The 16,393-nt window shown below is 40.8% G+C and overlaps 2 protein-coding genes across 2 annotated transcripts in view; both read left to right on the forward strand.

Annotated features, from left to right (window-relative positions):
• Nucleotides 1–16,393, forward strand: part of LOC141326518 (inactive phospholipase D5-like) — a 65,877-nt gene that overhangs the window by 44,362 nt on the left and 5,122 nt on the right. Inside the window, exons 3-8 of the mRNA XM_073835260.1 lie at nt 1,014–1,191; nt 1,305–1,413; nt 3,290–3,417; nt 3,657–3,854; nt 4,592–4,728; nt 5,138–5,306. Coding sequence (XP_073691361.1) covers nt 1,014–1,191; nt 1,305–1,413; nt 3,290–3,417; nt 3,657–3,854; nt 4,592–4,728; nt 5,138–5,306 — 919 coding nt within the window. The remainder of the gene's footprint in view (nt 1–1,013; nt 1,192–1,304; nt 1,414–3,289; nt 3,418–3,656; nt 3,855–4,591; nt 4,729–5,137; nt 5,307–16,393) is intronic.
• On the forward strand, nt 5,384–9,177 carry LOC141325758 (uncharacterized). The gene is made up of 3 exons (XM_073834496.1): nt 5,384–5,389; nt 5,964–6,562; nt 8,943–9,177. The coding sequence occupies exons 1-3, from the start codon at nt 5,384–5,386 to the stop codon at nt 9,175–9,177; spliced, it is 840 nt and encodes a 279-aa protein (XP_073690597.1).

A 16,393-nucleotide genomic window follows, 5' to 3' on the forward strand; every position in this document is an offset into this window, starting at 1 on the left:
ATATGTAATAGACCTTTCTTGAACCTTATAGGTCAGAGAGCCATGATGATAAGTTTTATGTAATTTTGTTTTAATTATGGAGGAGAACCTGTAGCACTTTCATAGTATGTATAAAAACAAAATGTATGATAACATGTTTCATGTAACCATTGTTTTTAGTTTGATTCAAATCAGACTTTAATCTGGACATGATTAAAAAAAAATGAGACATTAGCATCATTTAGGAGAAAATGTTCACTTTACAGGAGCTCCACCTTACCTAGGATCTCTCCTCCGGATTATGGCAAATAAGGAACGGGTGCAACTGATTTCTTCACTTCACGAGCCCATGTGACCAGGACACTTGCTTAAGGCAATGCGGGCAAGCCTCCATAATATACATACATTTATGTATGTATGTGTGTGTTCATAATCATTGTTCACACTTGTATTGTATTTATTATTGCATTATTTCCATTAGTATATGCTGTTCTCTGTTGTGTTTGTAGGCCTGCTGTATTGTCATCCAGGTGTTTTGTTTCTCCTATTGATCTGTGTATTCCATGTCTTTGTGATCTGATTCTGTCTATTGCAGCCAGATAAAGATTTCTTGTGCTGAATCACTGTCAGAATGACATATACACATAACTATATGTAATTTTGTAATCAAGTAAAATATTAGAGGTGTCACTATGGCATTTTTGTACACATAGTGGCAGTCTATCAGTTATCAATTGTTAAGTCTGACATTACACATCACCGTTTCCCGGGTCCACACACTCCTTCAGATCCCAAAAGCAAACAACTAAAATTGGAGACTGTAGTGTAAACTGTTATTTTTAAAAACGTAGCTTAAAGGTGTGATATAAATGAATAGTGATTATAAATGTCTGTTGAGTATTCTCACTTAAAAAAGAGTTGCGGTTTGGACCTGGAAACAGTATTACTGGTCAACATGTCACAGCTTAACAAGCGGATAATATACCACACGCCCACGTAACCCTATGGAAAATTAAATTCTCTTGTGTTCACAGTGTTGTGCTTGTGGAGAATATTCCAGAAGATCTGTCTATTACATATAAGGACACAGTTTCACTGGCCACTGGTCTCCGTGAGCTTTTGGATCAAGCACATCGATCAGTTGAGATTGCGTCACCATGGTGGGCACTGAACTCTACCGAGTATGAGTCAAAACCTCCCCAGGCCAAACAGGTAACATCCAACGTAATCTGCTGATTGCGTCTGTAAGAGTTTATTTTAAAGAGAGCTAGATTCATCCCAGCATGACTACATTTAAGTTTAACTGTTTCTTCTGTCATCCTTAGGGTCAGATCTTACTCCAGCAATTGATGAGTTTGCGGTCTCGCTCAGTCAGTCTGAGGGTTGTCAGTGGACTAACCAATTCCTCAGAGCTCAAGGCACTTGCTCAAAATGGTAAGTATATGATATTTTCTTAGAATCCACTGTCTAACAATCCATCAAGTGTAAAAAAGCAAAGGCACAGGTATTTGATAACTTTAAAAACAGGTTACTGAACCAACAAGTGCCCAATGAACCAATAAGTGCCCAATACTGCCCCTGGAGATCTACTGTTCTTTAAAGTTCAGCTCCATCCCTGATTAAACACACCTGAACCAGCTAAATAATCTTTTCAGTAGCACTTGATAAGTACCCTGATGAAAAAAAACAGCATATGCTGGTTAGGTATGTTTTGGTGCTGGGATGCTGGTTTTAGCTGGTTTATGCTGGTCCTTTGCTGATTAATGCTGGTCCTTTGCTGGTTAATGCTGGTCAAGGACCAGCATAAACCAGCAAAGGACCAGCATCCCAGCACCAAAACATACCAAACCAGCATATGCTGTTTTTTTCACCAGGGTACAGACAAGCCTGAAGTCTGCAGGTAGATAGGTCTCCAGGAACAGGATTAGACACCCCTGCTCTTATCAGTGACCAAGTAAACCTGCAATACATTTTAAAAGAGCAACAAATAAAACTCTTTTTAGGTCCACTCTTTTTAGGTCCACTTTGGAAGGATTCTTAAAAACTAAAAAAAGGACCACTGGATTCTCAGGAACAGAAGACTAGCGAACGATGATAAGAGACAAAGCAGGGAAACTGGGACTACTAGAGGCTTGAGAGGAGTAGTGAGAAAAGGGAGAAGTGACTTGGTATAGCTAATTATGGCTCAGAGGAGGCAGCTGGTATGAGAGGGAATATTCTTGGGAAATCAGGATGAGACAAGATAGAACTAAACTAAACTAAACCCCCCATACAAGCAGATCTATGATCATGGCATATGTACTGCTGCTGTTCTGAAGAGCCAAGTGAACCTGAATGTAATACTGTCTATGTGCCACAGCCATGTCACCCTGTAACCCAAGACCGGTTGCCCATTGAAGCTAAGCAAGGCTGAGCCTAGTCACTACCTGGATGGGAGACCTCCTGGGAATACTAGGTTGCTGTTGGAAGAGGTGTTAGTGAGGCCAACAAGGGGTGCTCACCCTGTGGTCTATGTGGGTCCTAATGCCCCAGTATAGTGACAGGGACATTATACTGTAAAAAGCACCATCCTTCGGATGAGATGTTAAACCAAGGTCCTGACTCTCTGTGGTCATTAAAAATCCCATGTCACTTCTCGTAAAGAGTAGGGGTGTATCCCCGGTGTCCTGGCCAAATTCCCTCCTCTGGCCCTTGTCAATCATGGCCTCCTAGTAATCCCTATTCACTGAATTGGCTCTATCACTCCTCTCCTCTCCACCCGTAGCTGGTGTGTGGTGAGTGCACTGGCGCCGTTGTACTGTGGCTGCCATCGCATCATCCATGTGGATGCGGGTTGTGGAGAGATCCCCCCATATGATTGTAAAGAGCTTTGGGTGTATGCCAATACACAATGAAGCACTATATAAATGCCTCATTCATTCATTCATGTGTGCCTGGGCTACAGTACCACGCTGACTAGTTTAACACTGGTGGCCCTATGTGTTAATACACTGTGTCGTTAACAAATAGATAAGTTGACGAGGTCTTCTGACTGACATGGGAGGCAATCAATCACAGTACATATTGTCCCAACATCATGTTTAGGGTGAATTATAACAAACAACAAGAACGTTAAAAAAAATAGTGCAATAATTAGCAGTAAAAGCAGCTAAGAATTGGACTGCTAACATTTGGTGTAAGTAACATACTTTTATCACTTCTAAGTTCCAACCATTAAATGAACACATGCACTTGGTCTAAAAAATTTGAGAACCACTTCTATTGGTTATTTAACATTGATTAGTTGACTGTTTGTTCATTGACCATCCAGGTGCAGATGTGCATTACCTGAACATGAAAGCCCTCACTAAAGGGCAGCTCAACTCCTCCTTCTGGGTGGTAGACAGGAAGCACATGTACATAGGAAGTGCCGGCATGGATTGGAGGTCACTGTCTACGGTAAAGAACAACTCTATTGTTAAATACAAATGTATAAATATGCTTCTTTTTAAAAGTAAAGTAATAACTAGTAAGTTGATTCTATTCACTCTGCTACATGTTGCTCTATTAATTCCATTTAATGCATTTGATTATTTGATTATCTGTATGTTAGAGTTGTGTGGTATGAAACGTTCTTCATCATGTTTAGTTATACTTCATTGGTCTGGTGAGTGAGGTGATGTGTGTTATTTTCACAGATGAAGGAGTTGGGCATCATTATTTATGACTGCAGCTGTCTGGTGTTGGACCTGCACAGAATATTCAGCCTCTACCGGCAACTGCAGTATAAAGAGTTTTTGCCATCAATATGGTCCAAGAAACTAAACGCTCTGTATAACAGAGACAAGAACCTTCAACTGCATCTGAATGACGCTGAAGGACAAGCATACATTTCTGTGGGTTGACTGAGATGTTTTGTTTTGTTTTATGTAACTGAAATATAGCAGACGCAGAAAAAAAGTCCTGGTGCACAGAAATGATCCTTCATTTAATTTGTCTCTAATGATGTTTAATATGTTTGTTACTATACCCACATTACAGTATAAATAGAACCAAGAGAGACTTGCATGATTAATGATGTTCAGTTTCAGCACCATTTATAGAAGAGATATTTGCTATTATAAATTAGCATGTTTCCATTGATTAAAGGTTGCATTGCTTTTAATATCCTTTTCGATCAATGAAGTCCTCCCAGAAAATGAACAAGAGTCATTTATAAAAGACTGCAGCTTCTAGAATAGCATGATGGCAGCAGTCAGTCAAGGTTCCAGTTGTTGCCTGCCTGCTTCACACTTGATCAAATACCTTACTGTGAGATGTGTTATATTTCAAAGGAGAGATGAATGATGAATTGCTGCTCTCATGGTCATGTACTGGACGTGCAGGGAATAAAAGTGGCAGTGTTCTCGTAAGCTCTCATGTAGTCCATAATTGGTGGTGCTTTTATAGCCTTAAGCTTCAGCAGCAGTGAAACTGACCAATGTTGGGCATAAATTAATTGTGGATTTTAAAGATTTTTCTGACCTCACAGTATCCAAATAAACTGCAAATATTATTTCATGGGACGGATAAAACTTACTACACTGGGTACACATGTTGTAACTGTTTTTTCCTCTATCATTTGTTGTGCTAGAGTTCTCCAGATGTTTTCTGCCCCAAAGAACGGACGAAAGACCTCGAGGCCATTAACAGAGTCATTCAAGAAGCTGAGACATTTATCTACATCTCTGTAACCAACTATTTACCATTGCTCAACCGCAGCCAACCCAAGTGAGTCCTGTTAAATGACCAAAATATTTACCATTAATGTTCCCTATTATACTTAGATCTTAAAACATACTTAAATCATGTTTAAAAAAAAAAGCTGTCAGAATGCACGGCTCGGATATTTGCACCTGATGGGGGAGCTACAGCATTAACCAATACGCTAAATATGTGCCAATATGCACTAATATGAAAGTAACTCAAGGGAACTTGGGATGCAATTATTTTTAAATCCATTTAAGTGGACAGTAAATGTCTTGTCATGTCTCTACTCTAATTAATTGCCTGATGACATCTCAAAGACATACAGTCCCAAACCAATTACTAGTCTCTATCCTACTACTTGATTTATAACAGTTTTCATAGTAGTAGCAGTATAGTGCATTACTGATGTTTACTCTATGTACTTTAACAGGTACTGGTCACGCATTGACAACATGCTCAGAGAAGCCCTGATTCTGAAAAAAAGCATCAAAGTACGCCTGTTAATAAGCTGTTGGGAGCAGACTGAGCAACTGACACTGAACTTCCTGTGGTCTCTGAAAACACTATGCATAGAGTCAGTCAGCTGCTCAGTGGAGGTGGTGAGTGTGCATTTATCAAACATTACAGAAGATTTATATGTAAAAAGATTTCTGAGGTTCTTGCACTATTATTCAGTATGCCAGTAGTTGTCTGTCTTTATGACTGAATCGTTGAATCAAACAATTCATTCACAAATACAGATACAGATGTCCGAAACTGCAAACTTCTGTAATATATAGCCTAGCAAAAAAAGTGCTTACTTTTAGATGACCTAACGCATTTATCACATTCATTTAAATCTTGTATACCACAGTAAAATATAAAAATACATTTCATCATAGGTTCATCTCAACTGTGAGAGAGAGAATCTAAAAAAATCCAGAAAATCACATTGTATGGTTTTTAAATAATTATTTTCCATTTTATTGCATGAAATAAGTATTTGATCACCTCCCAACCAGCAAGAATTTTGGCTCTCATAGACCTGTTAGTTTTTCTTTAACAAGCTCTCTTATCCTCCACTCATTACATGTATTAGTAGTAGTAGTAGTAGTAGTAGTAGTAGTAGTAGTAGATTTTATTGTCATTGTGCAGTAGTACCATACAACGAAATTTGCTTGTGCATCCTCTAAAAAACAATGCTCACATACATATACACATTCACACAATAAATATAGTTATTAGTTATTAGTTAGTTATTGTTACCTGTATAAAAGACACCAACCACTCCAATATGGGGAAAGACCAAAGATCTGGGGACACTAGGGACAAAAAAAATTGTAGACCTGTATAAGGCTGGGATGGGCTACAGGACAATAGGCAAGCAGCTTAGTGAGAAGGCAACAACTGTTGGCGCAATTATTAGAAAATGGAAGAAATTCAAGATTACTGTCAATTTCCCTCGGACTGGGGCTCCATGCAAGATCTCGCCTCGTGGAGTATCAATGATTATGAGAAAGGTGAGGGATCAGCCTAGAACTACACGGGAGGACCTGATCAATTACCTGAAGAGAGCTGGGACCACAGTCTCAACGGTTACCATTAGTAACACACTACGCCGTCATGGATTAAAATCCTGCAGCACACGCAAGGTCCTCCTGCTCAAGCCAGCACATGTCCAGGCCCATCTGAAGTTTGCCAAAGACAATCTGGATGATCCAGAGGAGGCATGGGAGAAGGTCATGTGGTCAGATGAGACCAAAATAGAACTTTTTGATATAAACTCCACTCGTCTTTGGAGGAAGAAGGATGAGTACAATCTCAAGAACACCATCCCAACCGTGAAGCATGAGGGTGGAAACATCATGCTTTGGGGGTGCTTTTCTGCAAAGGGGACAGGACGACTGCACTGTATTGAGGGGAGGATGGATGGGGCCATGTATCGTGAGATTTTGGGCAACAAACTCCTTCCCTCAGTAAGAGCATTGAAGATGGGTTGTGGCTGGGTCTTCCAGTATGACAATGACCCAAAGCACACAGCCAGGGCAACTAAGGAGTGGCTCTGTAAGAAGCAAAGTCCTGGAGTGGCCTAGCCAGTCTCCAGACCTGAATCCAATAGAAAATCTATGGAGGGAGCTGAAACTCTGTGTTGCCCAGCAACAGCCCCAAAACCTGAAAGATCTGGAGTAGACCTGTATGGAGGAGTGGGCCAAAATCCCTGCTGCAGTGTGTGCAAACCTGGTGAAGAACTACAGGAAACGTCTGACCTCTGTAATTGTAAACAAAGGTTTCTGTACCAAATATTAAGTTCTGTTCTTCTATTGTATCAAATACTTATTTCATGCAATAAAATGGAAATTAATTATTTAAAAATCATACAATGTGATTTTCTGGATTTTTTTATTTATTTATTTTTTTGATTCTGTCTCTCACAGTTGATGTGTACCTACAATGAAAATGACAGATCTCTCCATTCTTTGTAGGTGGGAAAACTTGAAAAACCAGCAGTGTATCAAATACTTATTTGCCCCAATGTATATATATTTTGTTTGTTGTTATTAACAGCATGAAATGCATTAAGCATTACATTAAAGTTTCCCAAATTGAGGCTCATGAAAAAAACTGCAGGGGGTTCATGAGTTCAATAAAAAAGCTAATAATTAATAAAAATCATAAAAATGTCAAATTAAAATAAATAATTGTAACACTTCATAATAAGTATGTAAGTACAAACTAATTTAAGCCCTGCCTCACTACTGCTTCACTCCCGATTGACTGTGAGATTTCTGTGGACACTCTTCACCCCAATGTACGGGTCCTGTAGGCCTGGGGAGGGGAAGTGTTTTAATTCATTTGTGTGTGTGTGTGTGTGTGTGTGTGTGTGTGTGTGTGTGTGTGTGTGAGTGATTTGACTGGACATTTGTAGGACAGGTGATTGGTGTGGGAGGAGAGTCGGGGGTAGTAAACATGGTAAAACACCTTATTTATGTGTGCTGTGTAGATTTATGTGCTGTTCCAATATGGAGCACTATTGATGTATTGAATCTGAAAACTCACTGTTAGATTAATTGATTCTTTTCTTTTCCCCGCCCCCATATATATACTGAAAAAAAAACCTTCCAGATTTCAGTAGTTTTTAGTAGGGGAGAGCGGGGCACAACCTTTTTGATTTTGACTTAATTATCCAAAACATTTTCAAGCTAGATTAATCGTCGTTTTACACAAACAACATGCACATCTCTGCTACAAACTAACACTTAAAGTTTGTTTCTAGGACCTACCATTCTCATACAATTACACCGAAAGTGACGGAAGTGCAAATGTTTCAACTTACCCCATAGGCGGGGTAAATTGTAACAGAGGGTTAGTTGTAACACTTCCTAGAAAAATTTATTTGAACACAAATAATTCAATACTATTCCATCTATACTAACGGTTGATATTGCTTGTGCATGTGTCTATTGTAGAGATATCCACACATCTCTCCATCCATTAATCTATCTGTGATCTAATCATCCTTCTATTATAGATCGATACATATGGATAGATACACAAGGGCTGCATAGTTTTGACAAAAAAAAAATAATAATAATTCTTAATTATTTGTCCTACTATTTTAATTTCAGTTATCATTTTGATTAATGGCTTTAACTGAAACATGCAAGTGTTTACTATTGTCCTCTTATCTATTTTCCTGTTTAATGCTGTAAAGCTGCTTTGACACAATCTATATTATAAAGCGCTATATAAATAAAGGTGACTTGACTAATAGATTTACATTTTTGTGGTGCAGCTACATGCAATATTCATTATATAAGCCAGTCAAAACAAACTTAAAATTTAATTTCAATTGTTTTATTGCATTAAAATCAACATAAATTGCATGAAAATCAACATAAATTGCATGGAGAAGTGCAAAGCACAAATAATACTTTACAATTTAATATTTACTGTTCATCACAGTTATGACAAATATAATGTTTATAACCTTCAGTGCACAATTCATGTGTCCAGCTCTCACAGAATGCAGACTTCACCCATTTCTCCCCTGGGAGAGAGGATGAAAATGCTTCACCACACACAAGGCAGTCTTCAGAGGAGACTCGTTTCATTTTTATTTTCTTTAGAAATGAAGAGATTTCTTTTGGACTTCTTTCTCTTCCCTTCCTCTTTTTCTATTTCTTGTTTCACAGGAGTGTCTGTGAGAACGGTGCTTGTCTTCTTCCTTGACTTGGCAATGCACTTTCTTTGTCCAGCCTTTGGGAAGGGCCTGACCTTAGGAGGGCTGAACACAGGAAAGGGCACAGAGGGACCAGAGTCAGCTCAGTATTGGGGGCAGGCACAGAGGGGCCAGGAGTCAGCACAGTAGCTGTGGTGGCTGTGGTGGGCACGGAGAGGGCAGGAATGGACACTCAGGCAGTGGTTGGTTCTGGCCTGTCAGTTATAAAGGACGGAGCAAAGTCCTCTTCACTAAAGATTTCACAGTTGTAGGGCCAGATGCCCGTGCATCAAAACCCTGACATGATATTTTCAGGGGTTGCTGCCTGTGGCAAGGCTTTGCCAACAATGCCAGGTAGGTCATAGATAGTCGCATTGATACCTGGGTGAGTCTTCATCCAGTGGTCAAAGTGTGTGTTAAATTTACTCTTGAAAGGCCCGAACACACTTCTGTCCAATGGCTGGAGCTTGTGACTGCAGTGAGGTGGGAGGGTCAACAGCACAATACCACGCTCTTTGCAATAATTCAGTGCTGACAACGACATGTGGAAAGCATGGTCATCCAACAAAAGGAGGACCTTGGACTCTTGTGATGGTTTAGTGTGGTTGGTAAAATGGCGTAGGAAAACTAAAAACTCCTGCATCCATCCTGAACCATTTGCTGCACCAATACATCCAGTGGGTCCATCACGGATAAAGTGTGCACGAAATTTCTTTCGAGGAAAGATAAAGAAAGGGGGAATATAATTCCCCTGTGCACTGACCGCAACAGCAACAGTAACTAGTCTACCCCTCTCACCAGATGTCATGGCCCCAATCTGCCGCAACCCTTTGGGAGCGATAATCTTTTCTGGAGCTTGCACAGTCGTAACGCCGGTTTCGTCCTTGTTCCAGACATTATAGGCAGCAAAACCATGCTTTACATATACAGTGCTCAAGTTAAAAAAAAAAAAAAAAAAAAAAGCCCACATTGTTCTTGTTGAAGCTTGAGGCCCTGGCCAGACTGGTTGCTTGTGGCTTCCTGATGGACAATGTGGAGTTAGGCTTAAGGAAATATGTCTTCCAGCCTCCTGTAGCTTTCTCTTCTGCGTGACAAAATGACGATGAGTAACATGGCAAATACCATATGACTTTGCCAATCCTCTAATAGACCTGCCACTATCCACATCCCTGGCAGCAATACACAGAAGGTCCCTAACTCACTCCTCTATCTTTTTTCCACCTTGGATGTCTCATTCTGTAAAAAAAAAAACTGCAAAAATTAGTTTTTAGTTTTATTACTCTTTTAATTTCATAATCACTGTGCACCTGGCCGCTTGCTTTTTTCATTTCATGAACACTGTGCACTTGGTGGCTTAGTTGTAACACTGTGCTACAACTAACCTCGCTGTGTAAAAATGTTTTCAAGCCTAGCTAGGAGTTTCTTGGAGTTGCTGACACGTTTCGAAACGGTACTACGTTTTAGCCAACAAGACAGTGATTACGGCAATATGAGGTTGGATTTGGAGACTTATACACCCAACACAGGAACCAAAAAAAACATAAGATTAAAAAACACTTTGTCCAGTATCTTCACGAAATCTCATCCAAACATTCCACAAAATCACGAGTGACCATCTTCTGCCAATGACAGAAAAAGACCGGAAGCATAACTCGCTCAACCATGTGCAACTACTTAAAAGTTCTGTGTTACATTTAACCCCGCGTCAGGCTGTGCTACGCGCACCCCTATGTGTACAGTAGACAAGTCAAGTTGACTGCTAACTCATAACAGGACACAGATCCATTTAGAATGACCGACTAAACACAGCAACAGGCACATGAAAAATCAAAACATTATCCTGAATGTACTACTTACATAATCCAAATTACATGTAATCAGTTACTACCCAGCACTCACAGTAGGCAAGAGTAGCCAAGGTCATGCTGGAGTCAATGAATATGTGATAAGAATATGTGATATTGTAATAAACCTCAGTAAAGTGCATGCACTACATTCATCAAAATACATCACAGCATTCAATCGTTTTTACCAAAGAGAAACTCTCGTTTTTTTCAATTAGAAAGAATGAAACTCCTAATACAGACACAGGTGTAATTATGGGGGCAGGGAAAAGAATACAGGACAACACACAACAACCTCATCAATTCATCTAACAGTGAGTTTTCAGATTCAATACATCAATAGTGCTCCATATTGGAAACAGCACACAAATTTACACAGCACACATAAATAAGGTGTTTTACCATGTTTACTACCCCTGACTCTCCTCCCACACCATTTACCTGTCTCACACTCAGCCAGATCACTCATACACACACACATGATTGAATTAAAACACTTCCCCTCCCCAGGCCTACAGGACCCATCCATTGGGGCGAACAGTGTCCACAGAAATCTCACAGTCAATCGGGAGTGAAGCAGTAGTGAGGCAAGGCTTAAATTACCACTTCATTCACAAAACATCCATCAGTATTTGAGTCCAACAGGGGCAGAATTAGGTTTGTCATCTGCAGCAGCATTATGAAATATGACGCAATATGGCATGAAGCTAAACGAGTGGTGTTCAGAGTTTTTTGCATATACAGATATTATCCACATAAAAATATATATATAAATTATTATTATTATTATTATTATTATTATTTTCAAATCTTATTCAAACCACATATTGTCATGACTTTGGTCTAATCAACAGGTTGTTTTGTTCTTGTCTTGTCTGTGTATGTGTTCGTTGTCAGGAGCATGTGGGTTTTGTTTTGACAGTTTGCCATGTACTCCCCTCCCCATCGTTATCTTATTAACTACTTTACCTGCCATCACACCTGTGACTAATTAGTCCCTCATTTCTCCCTCTATTTATGTTCCCCTCATGTGTAGTCTTGTGTCTGAACGTTGTGGTGTGAATACGCTTTGCTTCGCTTGTGACCTACTTTCGGTTTTGTCGTGTTATGTCCTGCCATGTTTTCCTATGCTACAAGTACAGTTTAGTTTCTGCTGTTTGACTTCTCTGCTCCTGCCTCTCTCTCTGCTCTGACGTTATGTTAGAACTCACACTGGGCCTCTGTGCGTTGTTTTCTCCCCACTCTGACGTTGCATCAACACTGATGCTGGGACTCTGTGCGCTGTTCTCTCCATGCCTTGCCCTCTCTGTCTTGTGAAGTGTCTGGAGGCTCGTTTGGACTGTCCCCTTCCTCCTGTCTTCATTCTCTGCCCTGGATTATGGCTCCCAGCCTTCTGCCCCAGCTGTGTTTTTTTTTTTTTTTTTTGAGATTTTAATATTTGAGTTGAACCTGCAATTGAATCCATGTTTTTCCTTGACAGAATAGTCAGACCAGAAATGGATTCAGCAGGAGCAAACCAAGTCAGGACGGCTGTGACACAACAGGGCATTCTCTTTGGCCAGCATTCCCCCCAGTTAACAGCCACCTCAAGGAAAGTTGATCTACTAACTGCCCAGGTAGCCAAACTCAATGTCCGGGTACAAGAACTTCAGCAGGAGGCCCTGGACAGCCGATCTGCTGCCTCTCTAGCCCATTCTCCACCTCAGGCTGAGCCAGAACCCCACGCCCAACAGTCCTCTGCAATGCAACGGAGATTCTAATTCGTGCCAGGCCTTCCTGTCCCAGTGCTCCTTGGTCTTTGCACTCGAGCACTCACCATCCTGAAAGGGAGGGCCCGTGATTGGGCAACTGCTGTGCCACATTTGAGGATTTCCGAGCCGAAATGATTAAACTTTGAGTTTGACCGATCTGCTCAGGCAGCCTCCCAGCTGGCGGACTATTCTATCCGGTTTAGAACACTGGTGGATGATGAGATCCAAGAAAAAAGTCACTCACGAGTTGGCCCGAGATTTTGACTCCCTTGTGTAACTGGCACTCCGTGTAGAGGGGCATCTTCAGCGTCGCCATTAGCGGTGGACTGCTCTATCCCCCTGGACATTGGACATGGGGGAGCTCACCCTTCTGCTCTTACCTCCTCTCTTCTGTAGCTGACCCTGAGCCCATGCAGGTGGGACGCCTTCGTCTCACAGCCAAGGAGAAGTAGGATTGACTGGCTCGAGATCTCTGCCTGTATTGCGGGAAGCCTAGACACAGAGCCATCCGGTGTCCTTTAAAAGCCAGGGCCCATCAGTAAGCTGGGGAATCCTGATGGGCGCCTCTCCATGTCTCGACTCCCAAAAGTCTTGTTCCCTGCTCCCTGTCTCCGTTTAGTACAAGGACATCATTAACTCCTTTTCTGCTCTTGTTGATTCAGGAGCTGAGGGCAATTTCTTGGACATTTTCAGTGGGGCATTCTGCCATTCCTCTCCCATCTCTGTCCGTTCCCTCAATGGCCTTCTCCTCTGCTCCATCACCCACTCCACTCCTTCAGTAAGTTTAGTGGTCTCTGGCAATCACCGTGAGGTAATTGAGCTGTACCTCCTTTATTTTCCGGGTGCTCCTGTTGTCCTGAGGCACCTGTGGTTAGTGCAGCACAACCTTCATGTGAACTGGTCTGGGAACTTTGTTATCTTGGAGTGAGTCCTGTTTTATTTCATTTCGTGTTTAGGTGCTGCCTTGTCTCCTGGCTCTTTGTCTTCTGTGTTTCAGGTAGAGACAGCTGATCTCTCCAGAGTGCCGGCTGAGTACCAAAATCTTTGCCGGGTCTTCAGTAACTCCCGGGCCACATCCTTACCTCCTCACCGGCCATATGACTGTGCCATCAATCTCCTCCCAGGCACTTCTCTGCCTAAAGGGCATCTGTACTCCCTGTCTGGTCCATGGACAAGTATATTAAAGAATCCTTAAATGCTGGCCTCATCTCTCCCCTCCTCCTCACCTGCTGGTGCTGGGTTCTTCTTCGTAAAGAAGAAGGATGGCTCCCTTCGGCCTTGCATTGATTATCAGGGTCTAAATGACATCACCATAGGAAACTGGTATCCTATGTCTCTGATGTCATCTGCTTTTGAATTGTTACAGGGAGCCAAGGTCTTTACTAAATTAGGCATCCGTAATGCCTACCATTTGGTCCATATTCATGAGGGGGATGAGTGGAAGACAGCCTTCAATACCCCTATGATGTGTTAAGAGACATGGTAAACAGATTTGTCTTTATGTACCTCAATGGTATTCTCATCTTCTTTTCCTCCTTGCAGGTACACACTCAACACATTTGTCAGGTGCTACACGACTGCTGGAGAATCAGCTTTTTGTCAAGGTGGAGAAGTGTGTGTTCCATTTCAAGTCAATTTTGTTCTTGGGACATATCATTTCAGCAGAGGGGATCAAAGGGCCATAGCCGAGTAGCCAACCCCTGACTCTCAGAAGGCGCTACAGTGGTTCTTTGGGTTCGCCAATTTTTATAGGCAATTCATCTGAAACTTTAGCCTGGTTGCTGCACCCGTAACGGCACTCACTTAAAGTATCGTTCAGCTTGAACTCTCAGACTCAGGAGGCCTTTGATGTTCCGTTTCATCTCTGCTCCTGTTTTTTGTCTTCCAGGGCCCGTATTCACAAAACATTTTATCTTAGCACTAAGAGTTCTCTTAAATAGCAGTAAAAGTTTTTAGCTAAGAGTTCTCTTAAAACTATTAACAAAGATGCTGAGACAAACTTTTACTAAGCAGTAGAGAGAAGTCTTAAGCTAAGAGTAAGGGCGGGGTTGACCTCGTTACTATGGATAATGTCAGCATGCTCACTAACCATGCATACAGCAATTGGCTGATAGAGGAGGGATCTCTGTCAGACATTTATTCACAGAAATATTGTTGTAAATATTGCCATATTCAAATAAAGTTTTAAAAAGTTAGTAAAAATGTTGCCACATTCAAATAAAGAATTTAAAATACAGGGCAAGTGTCACTTACTAAAGAAGTGTTCAAATGATTGACAGCCTTTTACAATAAATAATTAGCTGATATGAATGTAAATGTAACCCTTCTCACCCAGGTCCTACCACACCCGCTCCGAGCGGGTCTCGAGCACGGGAGGCGGACGCACTAATAAGGAGGCTAATGGCTGCAACCTGTAGTGTCTGTTGCTAGTGCGTCTCTTGAGATCGTGAGTGAGGTTTACCTGCACAACACCTACTAGCTGGTCTCTGTTACATAAACAGACTTTTTAAAAGAGCTTTTTATGCTTTTAATGACACAGTATAGCGGAGAACTAACACGAAATAATTGGGTGAAGAGAAGGGACGGGAACAGCAAAACATTTCGAAATAGGAATCAAACTCAGGGCGCTTTGAGCGGAGTTACGCTATATATTGACGCACTAAAAGCTAGGCTATCGGTGCGCACATCCGCGCACATCCCCAAATTCTGGGCCCCTGTTTCTAAAAGATCTTAAGGATAAAAGTAGCCTTCTCATAACTTAGCGATTTAGGAGAAAATCTTAAAAATAATGCTTAAAACAATCCTAAATTTAGGACTCCTAATTTTTGCTCTAAGAGTATTTCACAAAGCGTTTTGAGACTAAAACTAGCTCCTAAATCTGTGAAATGTTAGGAGTAGTGCTAAGTCACTAAGATCAAGTCCTAAAACTATCCTAAAATGGCTGTTGCCGGCTGTCTGCCTCGGAACAGAAACATTTGAAGCATTGGATGATAATGAGCTTTTCAGAAGGTGTGGTCTTAATCGCGAAGGTATTATGACTTTTGCAGAACAGCAACAAATAGAAACAACCGAATAACGCCACAGATCAAGGTTTTGACAATCCTCGAATTAATGCAATAAATATTTTAATGAAGCTAAGGATTTCAATCTGCAATAGCATAACAAGGTCACATGAAAACATTATCGGCAACTTGAAAGTACTGTCCGTTTAACTGTAGCAGTTGTTTGTCACTTAAATTCTGTAAATGTAAAAATAAATGCCTTAATTTGCCTGACTTTTCACAGTCATCTTTGCTTCTGGACAAAAGTGGGAAAGCTGCATTTATTTGCACACATATATTTTCCCACACATCTTTTTTTTAGTTTTTGAGGTTATCTCAACTCCAAATTTTCCCTTGATTATCCTTGTTTTCAAGTTGGGCAAGAAGTAAGAGTTGTTCTTGCGTCCAGTTTGGTTTTCTTTCACGTTTCTTTCACGTTTACATGCCTTACTATCACCTATGATTATTCTACTGTTAATTAAAAGGCTGTTTATATGCATAGCCGCTAACTGTATAGGAGGAGCGCACATGAGGCTGAAGATACACGTTTAATTAGTGACACTTAGCCTGCATTTTAAAATCTTTATTTTAATATGGCAACAATTTTATTTTATTTCAATATTATATATTTCATAATATGATAGTGCACGTTACAATATTTCTATGAATAAATGTCTGACAGAGGCCCCTCCCCTATCAGCCAATCATTGTGTGCATAGTTAATAAGCATGTCGACATTATCCATAGTAACGAGGTCAACCCCTTACTTTTAGCTTAAGACTTCTCTCTATTCCTTAGTAAAAGTTTGTCTCAGCAGCTTTGTGAATAGGTTTTAAGAGAGTTATTAGTAAA

Source organism: Garra rufa, chromosome 2 (genome assembly GCF_049309525.1).
Source record: "Garra rufa chromosome 2, GarRuf1.0, whole genome shotgun sequence".
Lineage (NCBI taxonomy): Eukaryota > Metazoa > Chordata > Actinopteri > Cypriniformes > Cyprinidae > Garra > Garra rufa.